The 19,998-nt window shown below is 46.2% G+C and overlaps 1 protein-coding gene across 5 annotated transcripts in view; it reads left to right on the top strand.

Annotated features, from left to right (window-relative positions):
- The first annotated feature begins 996 nt into the window (after positions 1–996).
- The window catches only part of TMEM184B (transmembrane protein 184B), a 31,132-nt gene continuing 12,130 nt past the window's right edge, over positions 997–19,998 (top strand). For 2 of the 5 annotated variants that reach the window (XM_075051981.1, XM_075051980.1), the window contains exons 1-2: positions 14,777–15,037; positions 17,538–17,703. In XM_075051981.1, coding sequence (XP_074908082.1) covers positions 14,837–15,037; positions 17,538–17,703 — 367 coding nt within the window. In that variant the 5' untranslated portion in view covers positions 14,777–14,836. Of the gene's footprint in view, positions 1,181–5,271; positions 5,379–14,540; positions 14,670–14,776; positions 15,038–17,537; positions 17,704–19,998 lie in introns of those variants that run through there. The other 3 variants (XM_075051984.1, XM_075051983.1, XM_075051982.1) reach the window with 3 other exon arrangements.

A 19,998-nucleotide genomic window follows, 5' to 3' on the forward strand; every position in this document is an offset into this window, starting at 1 on the left:
CTGTGTAAAACTCTTGAAATTGATTTTTCAGAAACACCTGCGGGGAATAAATGATGGATCTTGGTGACTTTGCAAATTCCTCCCAAGCCTCCTCTCTGCTAGCTGAGCAGGAAGAGTTGCTCCTTCATTTGCCTGCTGTGTGGGGCTTCCAGCTCCTCGGATGGGAGAAGAAAAAGTGGGGAAGAATGGGAGGGTAGATCAGGGGTATGGAGTACTGTCCTGTTGCCTCTATCCTGCGTTGGTCTTGCTTCCATTTCGAGTGTTTTTGAGGGATCAGAATGAAACTGGACTTTTTCCCCTTCTAAACTTTGTTTTCTGTAAGAAAGAGGAACGTTGCCTATGTGGAAGACAGCACCCAGCTCCCCATTGTGCCTTTGCTCTACCGAGTGCGTGGTGATCTGGCTGGGTTCAGGAGGGATCGCTGTGTTTCGAATAGGAGCTCTGTTTTGGGACAGGAAGGAAAGGCACTGCCATTTTTGGGAGGTATGGGGCAGCAGCTCTGTGTTTTGAAAGAAGAGGGCAACTGCCCTTCTAAAGAAGCAGGAGAAAGTCTCGTCAAGCAGTTTGCTTGCATATTAGAGCTTTTTAGGGCTTGGTTTGGGGGTTTTTATGGTTTTTTTGAGTTTTTTAGATTGAAAATCCCTTCTTCTGGCTTGAGTAGAGGGTACAGCTAAGTTTCCAACACCCACACCTATGGGGTTTTTTTGTTGTTGTTTTTTTTCCCCGGAGTTTTTTTGGGGAAAAAAGCTGCCGGGGGGACACACACCTTCCTGAGGGCAGTCCTGCCCTTAACCGGCCTGGACCGGGAGTGTTAATTGCCGCTGGAGCTCAGCGGCCTGGGTTTGGGGCAGGAGCTCCGCCAGCGCTGCCCGCGCCCCGTCCGGCGCGGTACGGCCCCTTTAAGAGCCGAGCGGTTACGTCACCCTCTTCTCCCACCGCCCCGCCCTCCCGCCCGCGCGGCGAGTGGGCGGGGCGCGTAGTGCCGTGCGCAGGCGCGGAGGGCGGGGCTGGGCCCGGCGTCGCCATGGGCTCCTGAGGGCCCGCAGCGCCTCCGCGCCGGTGCCGGCGCCCGCCCGCCCGCGGGGCAGCGGGGCAGGGCCCGACCCGACCCGACCCGACCCGACCCCCTCCTCACCTCGACGGGCTGGGCTGAACCCAGCTGGGCTCCGCCCGCCGGCAGGTAAGACGGTGGCGGGGGTAGGGTGGCCGCGGAGCCGGCAGAGCGGGGGCGGTTGTGGGCGCGGGGGGCGGGCCTGAGGGGGCCGCGCTGGCCCGGGGGGGGGGGTGTTCGGTAAGGCCGCCCCAAACTCACCTTACCGCCCCCAAACTCACCTTACCGCCCCCAAACTCGCCTTACCGCCCCGTATCGCCCCGCTGCGGTCGCCACCTCCAGTCCCGTGCCCCCCCCCATCCCTCCTCCGCCTCCCCGTTCTCCGGTGTGCCCCCCCCCCCCCTTCCCCTCTGTGCGGCCCCAACCGTTGCCCCTCCACGCACGCAGCCCCCACAGCCTGCCCCCCACCACGCACATTCCCCCCGCGTGGCCTCCATACGTACACACGCACCACACACCCCCCCCCGCACCTCCCCATAAGTTCCCAGTGCAGCCCCCACCCCCCCCCCCGATGCAGCCTACGCAATTCCCCACCCACAACGTCTCCCTGCTGCAGCCCACCCAGTCTCCCCACGCACGCACACACACACACAGAGCTGCATTGCCCCCGCACAGCCCCCACGCCCCAGGGTTTGGTGGGCACCAGGTTTGTGTTCGCTTTGCCTCTGGTTCAGGCTGGATGGACTGACAGACACCGGGTGTGTGTGCGTGTGCGGTAGGTGTGCGAGGACGCTGTTACTGTACCCGTGTGCTCCTGTATCACAGGTGAGTTGCGGTGGGTCTTGTTTGGATGCTCACGGTGGCTTGACATTTCAGTTGCTTTGTGAGGGCTAATTCAGTCTCAGCAACTGCGACGTGTAGTGGAAGGAAGGTTTTGGAAGAACGTGTGCGTGAGTGGGTTCTGATGAGTTGTGATCCGGGAAGGGGACTGGAGTGGTTTCAGGGACAGCTCTGTGAAAGCTGCCTGGAACGCCACGAAGCTGTCAAGAGTGGGAGGAGGAGGAGTGGGAAACCTAGATGAAATGCTGAACATGGTTCCCCCTTACAGAAAGTTTGAAATCGTTCTTGCCACATAAGGAGCTTGAGCAGGAGTAATTATTGAAGACATCGACAGGCTTCCCCAGAGGGAAGACTGTTTACCTCCGTTGAAGAGAAAAATAGAAGGTATTGATCAATAATAGAGCGAAGGCTAACAGGATGAATAGAGATGTCTGTTTCCTATCCTGCAAGGAAAAGACAACAATCGATGAAAATGTAATAAAACATACATACTGCTAACAAAGACTTGGCTTTTTTAACACAATAGTTAACTGTTCCATTGAACTTGTGTTGCTGGAAGTTACCCTTGAGTCTGAGAGCTTAGCAGCCTCCCTAAAAGGGATCGGAGATTTCTCTAGAAATGTTCGTGTTATTCGGGTTCCTAATACTAAAGGTTTGTGTTTGTATGGTACTTCAGGAAAAAATGAACTCTCACACTTTTAGGATGTTGGCTGAGTACTAAACAATAGGGCTTTAGGGAGAGCTTTTCTTATGGTGAAGGTATTCCACAAAGGCCTACTTCAGGCTTTTTTTCACCATTGTCCCCAAGAAAATGGGCTTGGAATCTGCTCTGGTCTAGTGGAGCAGTTTTTAAGTCCTTAATACCATCATTGTTATGGTTGCGCTGTAAACCTTAAGTGGCATGTGTGCAGCAGGTGGCTACCTCTGCATCTGGAGCAGAAGTGATTCAGTCTTGCTGTAAAATGATCAGGAAAGCATTGCTACTGAAGTCAGTGTTTCTGACCAGTTCGGTGGTGTGGAAAGATGTTTTTCGTTGTGTTCTGCTCAGGTCTCTGCAATCCGTTCAGAGTGCTGAACAGGTTGTTTTTTGGAAATGTGGGGCAAGCACAAGAGTGCCTCCCAGTCACTTGGGCGTCTTTTGTACTTTTATTTGTCTGTCTTCTTGGGACACGTGGCAGTTAGAAGGGGAAGGTCCTTAGACATGCACAAGCTGGTCAGAAAATAAAGTTCAGCATGACTAGCTGGTTTGGCATAACGAAAGCATTCTGAGCTGGACGGTTTCTAACGATTTGACTGAATCCAGCTAGAAACCCGCCTTGTTCTCTGTCAGCTGGTTTGCCTGTTTGCTGGTAGCAGGCTGGGGGATGAGCTTTTGCTCAGTTGTGGGATTAGGGTTCTTTTCTTCTTGTGGATAAAGGAGGGGTGGGTTGTTTGTTGGTTTTGGTTTTTTTTTTCCCCAACTCAAAATAACTTTTAAAACACCTTTCTCCCCACTAAAAATGTCAGTCCCTTTCTCTGTTCAGTTCTACTGCTGAGTTAACTAAAACATCTAATAATCATGTTTTGACTCAAGACAACAACCTTTTAATTTCCGTGTGATGGAACTTACCCTTCCTTCATCCCTCCTCCCTTCCTGTTTTGAGTCTGTGTTTAATTGGCTTATGTTTGCAGCGATGGAGATGAACTCCTGCCTGCTCCTTCTAGGAGAAGTGCCTGTTTCATTTTCCAGCAGCTCAAAGGATATCTTTAAGCTCTTGCAGCAGTGACTGGTGGGAGCAGTGAATTCCTCAGGAGGTATTTGCTTTTTGGTCCTAATTGCTTCAAGAGCCCAGTGTTGCATTGTTCAAAGTATTGAAGGTTGAGGTAAAATATGAAGTTGCAAATCAGACTTGTTGATTCTGAAGGGCTGCTGCTGTGACTAGTTTTCACAGGGTTTTCAGGCTAAAATTGAGGAAACCAAGATTATAAAGCAGCAGTAAATGTACAGGTTGGGCTGTCTGCAGAATCAAGAGGATAGTACAGCCTCAGAGAAAAATTGCACTTAACCTTTGTACAGTAGAGCCTTCCTAGGACAAGACTGCTGCTAGCTGTCTGCGTAACAAAGCTGCTGCATGTTATTTTGAACAGCCAGGGCTGGGGACAGAAGCTTTTCTCTGTTTCAGACCTTGTGATTGATGGCACTTGTTGAGGCCCTGGAAAATTGAGGTGTTGTAGAGAATAGCGTTGTGTTTGGGTTTTGTGTGCTGACTTGCCCATCTGTTCACTTGAAGCTGTGTGTGTGTTGTGTGCTGTTCTCGCTTCTTCCCAAACTCTTTGGGGTTTGCTTTCTTGTGGTGGCAGAGCGGTTTCCTGCCAAGACATTGCACCCTACCAGAACACTTGGGGCTCTGAAAGCAGTTTGACACTGTGATAAGATGGATTAAAACACTTAGCTAAAATAACTGTAAAAGGTGATAGCACTTGGACTGGAAGCACCCTTTTGAAAAGGTTTTTGGTGTTTTTTCTTTCTTTTTCTTTCTTTTTAAACCCCCCCCCCCCCCCCCCAGACTACTTTGGGAGAGAGCAACTGGACGTGTTTTCAGAGCAGCAATTCCCTGGGAAGGGTTTGAAGGTGAAATTCTGCCAGCTGAAGCACTGAGCTGCAGCCACCCTCCAGAGGTCTTGCCGCAGAGTCTTCCTCCTCTAGGAAGAGGCAGGGGACTGGAGTACTTGCTTATAGCCAGGCTCTCTGTAGTCTTTAAAAATCAACTCAACCTCCATGGGGTTTTTGTTTGTCTTGGTGTAACATGTCTGGGAAGGCAACAGAGCAAGCTGTGTCTGCGAAAATGCAGTGTATAGGCAAGCTGCCCAGGAACCTTGCTGTATCTGGGTGTGACCAGGTCTTTATAGACCCTGAGGGTCATAATTTACAGGAAACCTGAAGAGGGAAATAACTTACATGCTCTACAGGCAGCACTGAATATCCTTTAACCCATAGAGTACCTGGATATTTGTCTCCCCACCCTCAAGTCTGTCTCTGGATTGAAAGGATGGGAATACTGCTATTATCTTACAGTCACAGTGGCTGGGAGTCTGATGATACTGACAGGATCAGCTATTTGGGAATGTTGTATAATGGAGAGTGACAAAGAGCATAGAGAGATGGTGTCATGGCCTCAAATTTTTTGTGTCTAATCCGAAAGCGTTCCTCTCTGCCTGGGTATGTTGTACATCTGGCCCCTGATAACTCTGTGACAAAAAGGTAAAAAGAAGGTGTCTCTGGTTCAGCAAAGAAAATGATTGCAACATGTCGTCTTGTGCAGCAGTGAGGCTTTGAGAAAGAGATGAGATGAAATAATACCTTAAAAGCTGACCTTGCTGGCCTGTTGTTCCCTCCCCAGGCTGTGAAACATGACATGGATGCTATTGGAGGCTGCTGAGCTGATTGCTTGGGAGCTTGCAGTTGCCTGGTCATCTCCAGCACAGATACAGCCCAGGCAGCAGTAATGTAAGTAGCTGTGCCTCTGTCCAGGTTACTTAAAATGAACCTGGACAAGCTGGTCACCTGAGGAGGCAGATTAGAAGAGAGTGAATTTCTTTTCATGGCTCACCACATCTTGCCTCCTTGCCAGTTTTGCTAGGAAGGGCTGGTTAGTGGTGGGAGAAGCTATTTGCAGCTAATTGTCCCACGGGAGCTGGGAGTGACTTCTCCTCCTCCAAACTCTCTTGACTTTCAGACTTTCTTTCCCCTGTCCCAGTGGCTTTGTGATGGCACTGATTTTACAGCAGAATTTTAAGCTAGAAGTTGTTCATATAAATTCTCATTTAGGCAACTTCATCCAACTAGGTAATTTAATGTTACAGTGTCTGGAAAAATTGGGTTGAACTTTTCTCTTTTTTTTATTTTAAGCACACACCCTCTCAGGTGGACGCTTGGTGTGCTGCTTTCTGTATAGAGAAAATGCATTGCTGTTTCAGATTTCTGGGATAGAGAGTGGGGATTTCATAATTGCCTCAAACTGTGTTTTAGTAGCTGTTGGCATCTGTCAGCCTCTAACAAACAGTATTGGCAACTTCTCTGCAAACCTCTGTGGTCAGCTTTGGTGCTGAGTCAGGAAAGGGTGAGCAGCTTCTAGCCACTCCTGTGGTGTAAGTAGTCTTTGAAAGAGGATGCTGGGCAACGTTTTCCTTTCTGATGCTGTTTCTACTTGCTGTGCTTTAGCCGGCAAGGGTGAGAATGGTTTCCTCCCCCAGGCATTGCTCTCTGCCTGTGAGCTCCCAGAGGTAACTTTTCTGTAAGGAAAATGCTGTGCCTGGGCTCATTCTTTAACTAGCAAAGCTGTAATACTGATGTGTTTAAGGCTTGGCATTTTTGTGTGGGCAGGAACTCTCCTCTCCCAGGAGTTCAGGAATACAAAGCTCCTAATTCTGCTTCTAAAAGTTTGCATCTGTAGGATTTTTATTTTTCTTGATGGAGTAGCAGGGCAGGAGAGAAGTGTGGAGAGGGCAGTGTTGAACAGGACTAATGAAATTAGGAGTTGGTGATTTTTGGAATTAACAAGAGGATGTTTGTGTATTATGTCCAGAGTTTAAAAAAAACCAAAAAAACAACAACCCACAAACAAAAATAAGCCGATCATATGTTGTTTTAGGAATAACAGAATGGCTTCATATTGAGTGGCTTTGGGTGCTTTGTCGAGAATCGCTGTTTTTACTTCTGCAGTGCTCATCACTGCTACATATTTGCATCAGAGAATGATTGCTAGGGAAGTCAGATGTGCCATCTCCCTCATATGCATCACTGCACAGTTGCCTAGGCTTGTGATAAGATGTCTGGCTTCTTCCAGCACATTTACTTGCTAAATTTAAGTATGGATTTGATCTGATTGATTCTGTATGTTATATTTTGTGTGGAAAAGTATGCTCCAATATAAAAAAACCTCCCTTCGTGTGTGACTGCCACAAGTTCACTGGCTTTAGATCCTGCTGTAGAGTTTGACTTCTGGTTCTCCTTAGAGTAGCTGTATACCCTGTGGCAACTTTAAAACTGTTGCCTCCTCTGTCTTGGTGCTTGGAGGTGGGGAAGGATGAATGCAAGTGGTGGCAGAATAAGTTCTGATTTGACTTTGTTCTTGAGTATGTGGAAAATGAAATGCAAACTTCCTCTGTCATGCCAGATGCAAACTTTTACAACATATCCTTTTTCTTGTTGTCTCTTTCCCCTCTGCCAGTTGCAGAATATCTTTGTAGTCTTTCTGTGTTTCTCCCCAGGGAGCAGAGGGCTTGACTAGTTTGTGTGGAGTGGGGCTGCTGGGAATATGGGAAAGGGATGCAGCGCATGGCCCAAGTGTGGTTGAAGGAGCGGTTGGAAGGTTGGAGAACATCCCCTCTCCTCCTCTCCCTCCCCCTTTCTCTTTTTCCTCTCCCCTTCCAAAAAAGGCACTGGATGTTGGATGTTGACCTATCACAATGTGGGTCAGTCCACAAAAAAAAAAAAAAAAAAAAAAAAAAAAGGGAGGAGGAGGAGGAGGATGGGGGAGGAGGGCTGTGTGAGTACAGCGAGACAACAGAAATTAATAGAGCAGAAAAAAACTCTGGAAAGAAGAGTGCACGGCTCAGGGTAAAAGGGTTTTATTGTTGATTCTGAGTTTTTAAATGGGTGCATGGGGAGGGGAAGCTGCTCTCTCTTCAGATGACTGTGTGGATTAGCAAAATGGGTGGGGGCTGTGTGAGCTGGAAGTGGAGAAGACTTTTGTGGTATTCTCAGAGTTTAATTTCCTTAAGACGAGAAAAAAAGTTGCATGGCCTTGTTGAAGGTTAAATTGTTTGTATGTATGGTATGCTCTTATGTGTACGTAGGCATGTGATCATCTCTTGAATATGGCTTAGTGGGTGTGTACCTTGCCCTGTGGTTTGGTCCTCTTAAGTGCCTGACTCCTCTACCTTCTGCTTCTGAGGCTAATGGTCTTCCTGCTCCGCTCATGCTGACACTACTGGTTTTATGTCCCAGTGACACTTTTCTCTTTTTTCACTGACTGTACAGACAGCTGTTGTGAAAATTGTGACTGGGCAAAATGTCTTCAGCATTCAGACTGCTTACTCCTCTGGAGAAATAACGTTGTGAAGAACTACATTTGGATCTGAATTTGCTGTGCAGAGAGAAGTGCATTAAGCTGATACGAAGTGCAGTAACTGTAGATTCAAACACCGCGAGTTTTTGTAAATCTTGTTGAATGCCTGTCTTCTAGCTGAGCACAGTATTGCTCATGTGTGTTTGGAGTTATGTATATATGTGTGCCTGTGTATGAAGTGCATGTTGTGAGGAGACTGTCACTGACTTCATGTTAAGAAAGCTTGGCCCAGCATGAATAGTAAAATGTAAACGAGTTGCACTAGCAAAAATTGCATGCCAGGTCACATACTTAACTCACAGGTTGTTTTGGGAGTGCTACTGGAGAGCTTAAAAATGCACTGTTGGGACCTTGTCAAGTCTCATAGCTAAGTAAACTAGATGCCACCCCAGAGAGCAAAAGCAATTTAAGAAGCAATACATTTAAAGCATTTGATTTTCTTTTATTGCTATAATTGATTTGAGCTGCACCAGACTCTACCTCATCCTTTTCCTACCTTTTGCCAGATCAGTTGGTGATGCCATGCCTTTGAGGGTTGAAAAGACCTTAAATCAGTTATAAATATGCAATATATACCTAGCACAATGGAAAGAGTTGATCCTGTCTGGCAATTCTAGGCATTCTTATAATTAAAGTAGTCTAAAATAAATTTTGAACTGTTTTGTGCTGTGTTTCTGTACTCCTTGTAAGTCTAGGGCACGTTCTGAAAACCATAAAGCTCCTGCTTTCGCTAATGTAAAGCTCTTGCTTGTGTCCTAGTAGATGCAGAAAGTTCAGACTTAAAATCATCCACTGCATGACACTTCTGCATTGGTCTTTTGAGGTCCAGAATAAGGATAATTTAATGGAGAAACTCTTGGAGGAATATGAATTTAAGAGGGGTGTGGAAAATGGTTTTGTGGTATCTTAAGAGAAAGAAAGTTCAGCATGGTGGATATTTAAAACTATCATATGTACGGAGTAGGTTTTAAGGAGGAACAATTTCTTGCCTTGTAGCTTTCCAGGAGAACCTTGCAGCCAGGTCACGCATGTTTTGTTGGATCATGTCTTGTACAGCAGGAGGCTTAGCTGTTAAGACTCTTTCATGGGATAGCTTTGTGTATCGTTCATTGCTCTCTCAGCAGTTTAGAAATGAAATACTTTCAGCCTCGGAGAGATGATCCATTTTAAAAACAGAGATTGTGTTTGCAGATGGCAGAGAACAGCTTCAGAGTCATGTTGTTTGGGGTTCTTTGCGTACTGACACCAGGGCAAAGTGAGCATGCTTTTGCCAGCAGCACAACGGAGTGGGTCTTGCTCAGAGCAGGCAGCCTGCTCCTCCTTTACTAGACTCTGTAATTGAATATGTGTTCAGAAGTACCCCTAGGAACTGAAGAACCAAGCTTGAACATTTCTTTCCTCCTCCTACACTGCTTTTGTTGCATCAGAAATGGGGTTTATGTATTTATGTTTGTAGCTCCTCCTCAGTGGTGAAATTTTCCATTTTTGGCTTGCGTAAAGGCATGAAGTTTTTTATTTTCACTTGTGCCACATCCCTTCTGTTTACTGTTCTGAGTTTATTTTTGGTGGAAGAAGCTGCCATGTTAATGTTAGAGACAGAAGGCTGCCTGTTTCCAAAAGATACAGGAAGGGCAATCTGTTCCTGATTGAGAATTACTGTGCTGCTGTTTTTCTGTGGACGCAGGCCCTGGGGACACATCCACACTAGCTTTACATTGGTGTCCCCATGTAGGTTGGAGCCCCTTCCCTATCAAGAATCTCGGTAACAGTGTTTTGCATCTCTAAGTTTTTTATCAGGATAGTTATCTTGATATAAACAGCACATGCTTTGCCTTACTTTCTTTTCTCCTCCTTGCATGGAGAGCAGACCCTAAGACTCCTGAAGTACTTTCAGAAGATCTGTTAGGTAAGTTTCAGCTGGTACTAGCTTGGTGTTTAACCTAATGCCCTAGCAGTACAAGGTCCTGTCTTGCTCTAATGTGCATAACTTGTAATGGCATCTGGGCAGGAACATGTAACAGCTCATTGGGGATGAGGTGTCATCTCTGCCTTTCACGTTTGGGGTTGTCAGGTATAGACTTCATGCAGACCTAAGCACTGTCCAAATCTCATGCAGCCCACATACAGGAATCGTACCAGCTGATCTAAGTTTCCTGCGGCCATCCTGAACTACACCTAAGCCTGCGTCTGAAAGCCCTGTGTGTTTACCCAGATGTACTTATCTGTGTGCATGTTTCCATTTTCCAAAGTTTGGTGCTTTTCCTGGCTATCCATTCTCCTGGTCCTGTTTGGCATGTGCTATATTGCAGGTTACCTCCGGGGGGAGCAAGGTAGTCAGCTGGAGATGGGGAATGCTTCAAGGGTGAAATTTATAAGTGTTGAAATGTTTTCCTTTGATATATTTAGGAGAGCCTTCCAGAGAGGGAGGATAGGTGTGAAAGTAACTTTACTCTCCCTTGAAATGGAAGCAATGAGGTGGAGGTGAAAGAGATGGGCAGAGAAAACAGGATATGGCAGAAGAGTAAGGAAGTCTTCAAAATCTATTATGCGTTAGATTGGTTTGGTTTGCATTGCATTGGTAGTTCAGGTTTCTAAATGCCCCTAATTTGCCATATGGTAATGTCAAGTGCCTTCCTCATGGTTTGGTACCTCGCGGTGCTGGGAACTGTACGGGCAGAGAACAAAAAGATGGTTGTCCCAAGGAGCTTAAAATGAGCAAGAAACAACAGAGAAATACAGCCAGCTGGGAGGAGTACACAGAAAAGAGATCACAGCCAGTAGCCTAACCATTGTCAGATTGTTGCACAGCTGGAGTAGCAAAGTGGGAGAATGGAGAAAATGGAGTTGAATATGAAATAGCTTTGTGGCTGTCGGAAGGGACCTTTTTCCCTGGGTGTGAGAGGAAGCAGGAAGGTATGTGTTGTGGCACTGACATGGGCTGTGGTGGAGGTAGGTGTCCAAGAAACAAGTATCAAAACACGTTCGCTGCCTCAGGTAAGAGGGAAGCTGCTCACACCAGGGTGCTCGATCCGTAGCTTGTCAAGGCAGTGTGTTTGCTGTGACGTGCCTCCAGGCACCATCTTTGCTGGAAGCCTGTTCTAATGATGTGCCAGGCTTGTGTCCTGCTGCATGATGGGGAAGAGGCATCTCAGAAACAAGGCCTATTAAGAGAGTTGCCATAGCCTGCCCTCGTGATGCTCTTTTTAACAAGGCAAAAGAGGAGCTAGCAGTCTCTGAGCTGGTGGTAGTGAATGAGTCAAAATCCACTCACCTCGTTAAGGCTCTAATCATCTGTGCTATTATCTAGTTCTTAAATATATTACAGAATTGCTCTTACAGCTTCAGCTTCGTGCATACAGTAGTCTTTCATCATAGCTTTGTGCACTGCTTATACCTGTCACTGTAGCAATGATGTATGGGAGTTCGGGAGATTAGAAGGGATAATTTGGAAGACATATGTTAATTTTGCAGATTAGGGGAGTACAGTGTTCCTTCGTGTTTCACTAGCAAGGGGAATGAACTGCAAGCTGATGCTTACAACCACTGAAAAGCATCAACCGATTAAAAAGTTGTCCTCAGGGGCAACCCTGAGGAAGAGGAGGGTACTCATGGGGGAGGTGGATTGGGGTTTGGGGTAGAAGTGGAGCCCTGGTTAAGAAAGTTCGTGTATTTTCTTCCAGAACACAGTGGTGGAAGGAGTTACTAGTTTCAATGACTGTGTCAATTAAAGGGGATTAGGCGAAGAATGATGCATAATCATGTAATTAATGACAGTTGAAGTATAATCACAAGGGGGCAGTGTTAAGGTTACATATACAACTTGAACTTGTAAGTGTCCTTGTTTCTGAATACATAACCCTTGTCACGTCAAAATGCTTGTTGATCACTTTTTGCTGTTTCAGCTTCTTTTAAAATGAGTGCAGAATAAAGCAGAGGAATTCCCTTTAAGATCTTCAGTTCTGCTGACGTTACCCGCACAGCATTTGGGTCTGTGCTGTTGGTGCGGTTTGATTAGCTGGAGTGTGGAGCTCCAGGTCCTGTCCCTCCTGCCACTGGTGGTCTGCAGTAGAGATCCTCTCCGCCATGAACTTTAGGAAGGGCTTAGCAGCTTCCTCTCTTGCATAGCTCCCAAAGTGTGCTGGGAAGTGCAGGATTGCAGCTGGCTGGACTATTTAGAGCTAAGTTAACCACAGGTGCATCTGCTCTGATTTCATTTTAGATGTGCCCTTTGTGAGCTTAGTGGAAGTACTGTTAGCACTGTGAGTGTTCAGTCACTTCAGAAGTCACTTGGGTAGAAACCCCTTTCTTCTCAAAGCAATAAAAAACCTTGCTACCTTGTGACATCTCCATCCAGCCTTCATCTCTCCAAATTTTTAGATAGAGTATAGATAATGTAATGTGTGCATGTATGCTTTGAAACTCAAAACTTAACAGTTATATTTCCTGTACTGATCAGGACTGGAAAGGAATTACCCTTCAGTACGTGCAGTTATGGAAAGCTGTAGCTCAGAGCAGGGATATTTTGGAAAAAGAACAACTGGAAAGAATGAAGAAAAGCCAAGTTTGATTATTTTGTAAATTAAACCATAACAGTTTTGCAGCTCCCTCTATAGCAAGATAGTATCTGCTTAAAAAAATCTGGATGTTTCCCAGTATTTGTATTTGTTCTCTTCCCCCTGTGGAAGAAAGCAGAAATGAGGTGGAATGTGGCGTAAGTAACATCAGAGTGCCATGTACCACTGGTGCAAGTGTGTGGTTTGGAAAAGCATGTGCTGGAGGGGCCGTTTGCACACCTTAGTGTGCACGTGGAAATTATTTGCTTCTGGCCCTCTGCTTTCACTGGGTGCCTGTTTCCTGATTTGTGCTGTGGCTTCAGGTGAAGCAAGGCTGGGGCAGTTCATCTGTGGATGTATGTTCTCTTTTCTGTGACCTGTCAGTAAATGACAGACGTGTCCTTCCCTGCTGCAGCTGTAAACTGTGGTGATGGATAGTTGGTCTTTCTAAAGCCCTTTCCATCTGCTGATCTTAAAGGCCTGCCTAAGAGCTACGTCTTGCACTTTTACAGAAAGGGTATCCCAAAAACTATTAGGAGGTTATCAGAAGGAGGCAATATTATGCTGTTCCCCTTGATAACCGTGTCTTCACTACAACTGCATCAGAAGCAGCTCTTCTAGTGGATAGAACCAATGGCTGCCTGCTTGTGATCTTGGTTTAAGTGGATTATCTTCCTCCAATCCAGAGGTCACATTAGAGCCTGCTTACAACCAAATTGAAAATAATAGCTGTTTTAGATCTTAGACCTTCAAGAATTTGTTCCATTGAAAGAAAATAGCTTTTCATCCAGGAAATGACCAAGGGTCATGCTGCTTTGAAATCTTGCATGTCCTTGTGTTCTGGGTGTGTTTTCATGGGTCAACTGGCTTTTAAAAGCCAATCAGGTTAAATTCATGTCATGTAGAAAACAATGCTAAGTTAGTAGAATTAATGACAGGCTGGCTAAGTGTACCATGCCATATGATGTTTGATAAAAGCATCACTTTCATGCTCTTCTTTCTAGCAAGGAGAGCTTTTAGCACATATCCTTCCAGTGAAGGTGGTTTGGGCTGAGTGTGGTTTTCAAAATGGCAGTAGGAGAGGTGGGGATTGTTTGCTGGAGGAATAAGGATGCTCTTCTTTCCCCCTTGCTGTGCAGTGACACTTTGTGGTGCATATTCTCTTGCCTGCTGCTTCTTATTCTGCTGCCTTCCAGATGAAACCATAAGACTAAGACTCTGGCTTTTCAGGACATGGCAGAATAGCCAGTGCTTTTGTGGAAAGTAGAGCTGTTAACTTAAGTGTGTCCGTTTTCTTCCAGTATGGATGGTTGTCCTGGTTTTGGCTGGGATAGAGTTAATTTTCTTCCTGGTAACTGGTATAGTGCTATGTTTTGGGTTCAGTATGAGAATAATGTTGATAACACACTGATGTTTTCAGTTGTTGCCAAGTAGTGTTTAGACCAAGTCAAGGATTCTTCAGCTTTGATGCCCAGCCAGCAAGAAGGCTGGAGGGGCACAAGAATTTGGGAGGGGACACAGCCAGGACAGCTGACCCAAACTGGCCAAAGGGGTATTCCATACCATGTGACATCATGCCCAGTATATAAACTGGGGGGAGTGGGGCTGGGGGGAATCGCTGCTTGGGAACTACCTGGGCATCAGTTGGCAGGTGGTGAGCAATTGCATTGTGCATCACTTGTTTTGTATATTACAATCCTTTTATTATTATTATTGTCATTTTATTATTATTATTATCATTATTAGTTTCTTCCTTTCTGTTCTATTAAACTGTTCTTATCTCAGTCCATGAGTTTTACCTTTTTCCTTCCAATTCTCTCCCCCATCCCACCAGGTAGGGGGGAGTGAGTGAGCGGCTGCGTGGTGCTTAGTTGCTGGCTGGGGTTAAACCATGACAATTATTTAGATACTTCCTTCTGATCTCAGGTGAATGCTGCATTCATCTTGTTTTTAAATATTTTTATTGCAGAAGGGTGGTGACAATGGCTGTGGCAGTGTTTCATGATCTCAGGGAGGCTGTGTTGTGAGTGGCAGAGAGGTTCCGGAGTACCACATGATTGTTGTATCACGAAGGGTGGCAGTGGCAGGCTTACCTGGGTCCTGTTCGTAAAGCATGTGAGCAGCCTGGTGAAAGGCATGTGAGAGATGCTAAGTACTGTTGCTGTTATGCTTCTGAGTCCTTCAGCTGGGTTCAATTGCTTTTTGGTTCTCTTCCTTGACAGGTCTTGGCTTGTGGGCGGCTCTCTAGCAATCGCAACTGGAACCTCACACCAAAAGGCACCATGATAGTGATGACTGACGTCACTGCAGCCCCCAGATTGGGGTCAACTGCCACCACTCCAGCTGTGGCTCCCAACTTCTCCTGGATGCCAGAGGATGGCAGCCCCACGGCTGTGGAGCAACCAATATTTCTCATGACCACCGCTGCTCAGGCCATCTCAGGTTTCTTTGTATGGACAGCTTTGCTCATCACCTGCCATCAGGTAAAACCCTGTCACTTGTACTTCTCATCCTGTTCTTTTCCCCACATGGAGGAACACATATGATGCCCTGGCATATCGCTGCCAGATACAGCTGTGTGATGGGGATTTGCAGACTCCAGAGTGGTACCAGGACCTCTTCTTTGGGGTCTAATATATTATCTGTGCTGATCAAGGTGGCAACTTTTATTTGAAAGCCTTTTTCTGCCCAGGTTCAGACTGATTCTGTAGTGTGAATGAAGAGGAAGCAAACTCTTTAAAGTTAGCAGGTGTAAAATATTTGGCCATCTCTTGAGTGTATGCAGAAAGGTGTATTATCTCAAGATATCCTTTCCCAGGTCTCGTAGCTGAATCTAGCCATTTTATTATTGTGTCAGCTGTTAGCTAAATGATCCTGGTCATCTGTTGTTTGACATAACTTCCTTTGATCTCCTGTGCCAGTAGATTCCACAGGCTGAACTCCGCTGCGGAAAGGAGTAGCAGGAAATGTTTTATTTCAATTTTTCTCCCCTCCCCTCTTTCTGGGGCAGATGTCCTGGGAGCCAGAACAAGTCAAGCCCTGCATCCTGTTCTGTACCTCTCTTTCATACGGTTGTCATGTGAACTGAAAAACACAGTGGGGGAAATGCAAGCCCTGTTATTTATCAACCTGTGTTTTGTACCTGTTGGTCTGTAGATTCCAGAGTGATGACTAGGATCTAGAAAACTACAGCCTATTGATGGAGTACAGGGGCTAGTGAAGTTCAAAAATGGATTAGTCACTGATGAATAAGAGTAACACCTGCAGTTTCACCAGCTTGGGTAACAATTACAAGTGCCATGAATCCTCCTGCTTCAGAGCACAAATTGATTGCCTGCTGAGGGTAGGAAGAAATCTTTCCTCTGCAGTATAGCATTGCACAGTTAGGCATTAATGCCTTTCTCTGGAGAAACCAATGGAGGTCAGTGCCAGAGAGACACTGTTGATTGAAATGCGCTGTTGTCCTGTTACAAGGCAGCAGTTTCTGTGCTCTTGTAGGCGCATGGATCGCAGGGCTCTTGTGACATCCCAAGGGCAAAGCTTAGAGTCATCTGAACTCCAGTGTCAGCTGTCCCTGTGCTGGGTGAGGTGTGTCACTGGGATTGTCACAAGGAAAAAATATCCCTAAGGCTTGTTAGTTTATTTTCAACCTGTTCTCCTCAGGAAATGAGGCTTTCATGAGCTCCTTGTGGGACAGGGAAAGGAAACAGAAGTATTTTGAGCCCTTCAGTAATTTTGGCCAGATCTGGCCAAGAGGCAGGGAAAGATGAGCAACAGACAACTGGGAAGAGACAATCCCCTGTCCCTTACGAGGGAAAAGTGAGAGCATCAATGTGTGCATTATACCTTGGAGAATCTTCACAGCACCTACAAATGCAGGGTGAAGTTTCAGACAAATGCTTGCTCCTCTTCAGGTAGTAAAATCAGTCAGTCGTGAGGCACGTATGTAATAAACTAGCTGTTATTAATCCCAGCAGTTGGGTCAGCAGCTTGATGAGGGTTGTCGTACGGAGGCCTTGCCTCTGGAGAACGTGCCCTCTGCTGACTCCGTGGCCAACAGAGCGTACCTGCAACTCACGCCGAAGCTCTGGACGTGTTATTAGGCCATTGCAGGAGTAGTGCTCATCTTTAGGGTATGCTTGTGGTCAATACCTTTCCCAGGAGGTGGGTATTCTGTGAAAAAGCATTTTAGATGTAGGATTTAATGATGGCTAACAAACTGTGAGCAGTGGGAGTGGGTAGGGTGGGGACATTACAGTCCCTTCAGCCAGTGACTTAGGGGGATTGGCATGTGTGCAAGCAGTCAGGCAAAACAAGCCGTGTGGCTGCGTGGTTCCTTTGAGCACAGTGCATAAGCTTGATGCTCACTTGATGGACGACGCTTTGTGGCTGTGCTGTCACCGATGTGCAGAATGTCACTTTTTTGAGCAGGCAGGCTGTGGCTTATCAGCTCTCAGCAGTGCTGGGAAGGGCTCTCTTAGGTTGTTTCAGGTGAAAGTCTTGAAAGCATCCAAAACTGCCAAGAGAGTGAGAGTGTTTACAATGAGCATGTGCTTAAGTGCATGCTCCTTCCCTCTTCAGAGAAAAGCAGTCTGCAGTGTTGCAAATCGTAGGTACTTAAAACAGGGTAGCAGGAATATAGGAATGATAATTGGAAATAAAGGTATGAACAAAAGAATATGGTCGAGGCGGTGATAATAACAGTAAATTAATTTGCTGTAAGAAACTAGATTAGAAATGCCTCCGCTTCCTTTCCCTCCTCCTTCCCCCTCTCGGAAAACTAAGGGATGCTATGTCAATGCCATGTGATAATTGCAATTTTTCTTGTTGTTGTTGTTATGTTCATCACCTTGAGGCTGCCGGAGGCAATCAAGAGGTGATTTACTGCGTTTATTTTTCCTTGCCCAACTGACTCTCCAGTTGTACTTTCTCCTCTCTACTCCATTTACCACTGATCCTGGTCTCCCCTCTTCGTCCTCTCAGATCTACATGCATCTTCGCTGCTATAGCTGCCCAAATGAACAGCGCTACATTGTTCGGATCCTCTTCATTGTGCCCATTTACGCCTTTGACTCATGGCTCAGTCTCCTGTTCTTCACCAATGACCAGTACTATGTTTACTTTGGCACAGTGCGGGACTGCTATGAAGGTAAGGAAGTGTCAGATAAAAAATGGGGGAGGTGGGAAGCCTCTGTCCTGAGGGAACTTTTGCTTCTGCTTGGGAACATGGAGAAAGCATCACTGTCACCTGCTGAGACAAAGCTTTATGGTGTGCCTCACTGGATGACCATGGCTTGCTCAGTGACTGAAAAATCATAGACTCATAGGATGGTTTGGGTCGGGAAGGACCTTTAAAGATAGTCTAGTGCAACACCCCTGCCATGGGCTGGGACATCTTTCACTAGATCAGGTTACTCAAAGCCCTGCCCAACCTGACTTCTCTCACTGGCCTCTGGACATGACAAGATGTGTTGAGCCTTCCCTCCAATGTTCTGTAGAGACAAAGCTTATGATTTTCTTGGGTCCTTTGCTTCAGGAAGGTGCAAAGCCAAAAATCTGATTCTACCTGGGTGTTACAAAGCAAAGTATTAGCTCCTGGCTCTTCTAACAGCACTTACTCAGCAGCCAGATGCTTGCTTTGTCCTGTTTTTCTGGTGCAGTTTGTTAGCAACATATTCTTCTGGTCCCATCCTGTGGCTGCTTGTGTGCTTGCACAGGGCAGCACAGCCACCACGTGCTGGGGTTGGTGAGGTGTAAAGTGCTTTGGAGTCCTGCAGAAGAGAGGGTACTATGTTCAAGATGAGTTACAGATTGCTTTGGTTTTGGTTATCTGTGGCAGATAATACCACTATTGTTACTGGGGTATTGTGTATCGTCTTGTATGTAAGGGAAACAGCTACTCCCCAATAAATGCTATCTAAACTTCCCTCCTGATCTCATCCAGAAAGAAGTCTCTACTCACCCAGCAGGAGAAACTGCACTCTAGCAGTGTATTTTTGAGAACAGTTTATTGCCATACCCTTGTTAAATCATAACTCATTGGTGCAGTTGTTCTGGTGAGATCTGCATTGCAGAGATGTGCCCCTGGCCATGTGAAGAAGTTAATCAGCTGAAGGGACCAGCATGCCCTCCTTCACATCCACGACAATGCTCCGAGATGCAGCAGCAGATGGCAAGCAAACGTGCACACGTGATTCAGAAGGCATCTTTGTTTGGGCCTGGTTTTTTTTCCTTCCCCGCCCTGTGTGCGTGTGTAGGTCTAGCAGGAAGCCTGCTGCTCTGTAAAACTCCTCTCCTAGCAACAGCCAGTATCCCTCTGCCTCGCTTGCTCGGGGAGTTTGCAAACATCCGAGCATCTGCTCAGGAGGCAGCCCGTGCTCTCACCTCGGCACATTGGGCTGTGTGGAAGACTACAGGTGGAGGTGAAAGCACCTTCGGTCAGCAGGTTCTCTCCCTCACTTTTTCTGGGGTTCGCTTCAAAACAGCCTTTTTGTTCTCTTCCTTCCCTTGCCATCTACCTCATCATTTCTTTTTTGGGAAGGTTTTAGGTTGCAAAGTGGGGAGGAGCTCTGTTGGAGAATGGGGGGAGAAGACCCTACTAATAAATTTTGAAAGCTGTCTTGGGCCGTTTATGGGCTGCGTTTCATAGAGTGCATTAGGAGGAGCATATTTTAACGCTGCTCTTTCATGTGACTCTGCTTCTGTAAAAAACTGGGTGTCAGTAACAGTGACACAAGTAGATTTTTTTTTATGTTGATGTCATGAGCACCATCTGATGAATGTGGATCAGGAATGGAAGAAGAGTTCTTTTGCTGGTGTGGTGAGCTTTGACAGTTAGCACTCATTTCTTTTGGGGGTGGAGGGGCAGATATTTCCCCCTGCCCTTTTTTTTTTCTTTGCTTTTTTTTTGGTTTTGTTTTGTTTTCTTCCTCTGATGTCATCTCTTCCCTAGTGCTTGTGGAATGGGCAGCTGCTATTGTAATGACCACATCAGAGGGCAGGGGTCACTGGAGGACAATAGGAAAAGCTCAGCTTTTCCTCCTCTGGGTGCTGGGAGCTGTCAGCTAAGTTGCAGGAAAATTGCAGGCAAAAGGGGTTACCACAGTTATTTAAATAAGTTTTCCATGGTTGGTGTTTTGGCTCCTAATTAAGGCTTTCACAAAATCATTGCTGTGTGAACATACCTAACTTTGTTCAATAACAAGGATTACAGATGGAATAACAATATCCCAATTACATACATAGAAGCAGGTATACCACTGGCTTTTATGTGCTGTAGCATTCTTGCCAGCTAGGCATGTCTACAAGCCATAAATATAATGTTTTGAGACTAGGAGTGTTTTGGGGAGTGTTGAGTACATCTTTTCTAGGGCATAGTTTGGATGCTTGTAGAAGAATTTGAGTTGATGTCTGTCTCTGACTTTGGAAGTTCATCCACGTGGGA

This window comes from Buteo buteo, chromosome 19, assembly GCF_964188355.1.
Source record: "Buteo buteo chromosome 19, bButBut1.hap1.1, whole genome shotgun sequence".
In the NCBI taxonomy this organism is placed as follows: domain Eukaryota; kingdom Metazoa; phylum Chordata; class Aves; order Accipitriformes; family Accipitridae; genus Buteo; species Buteo buteo.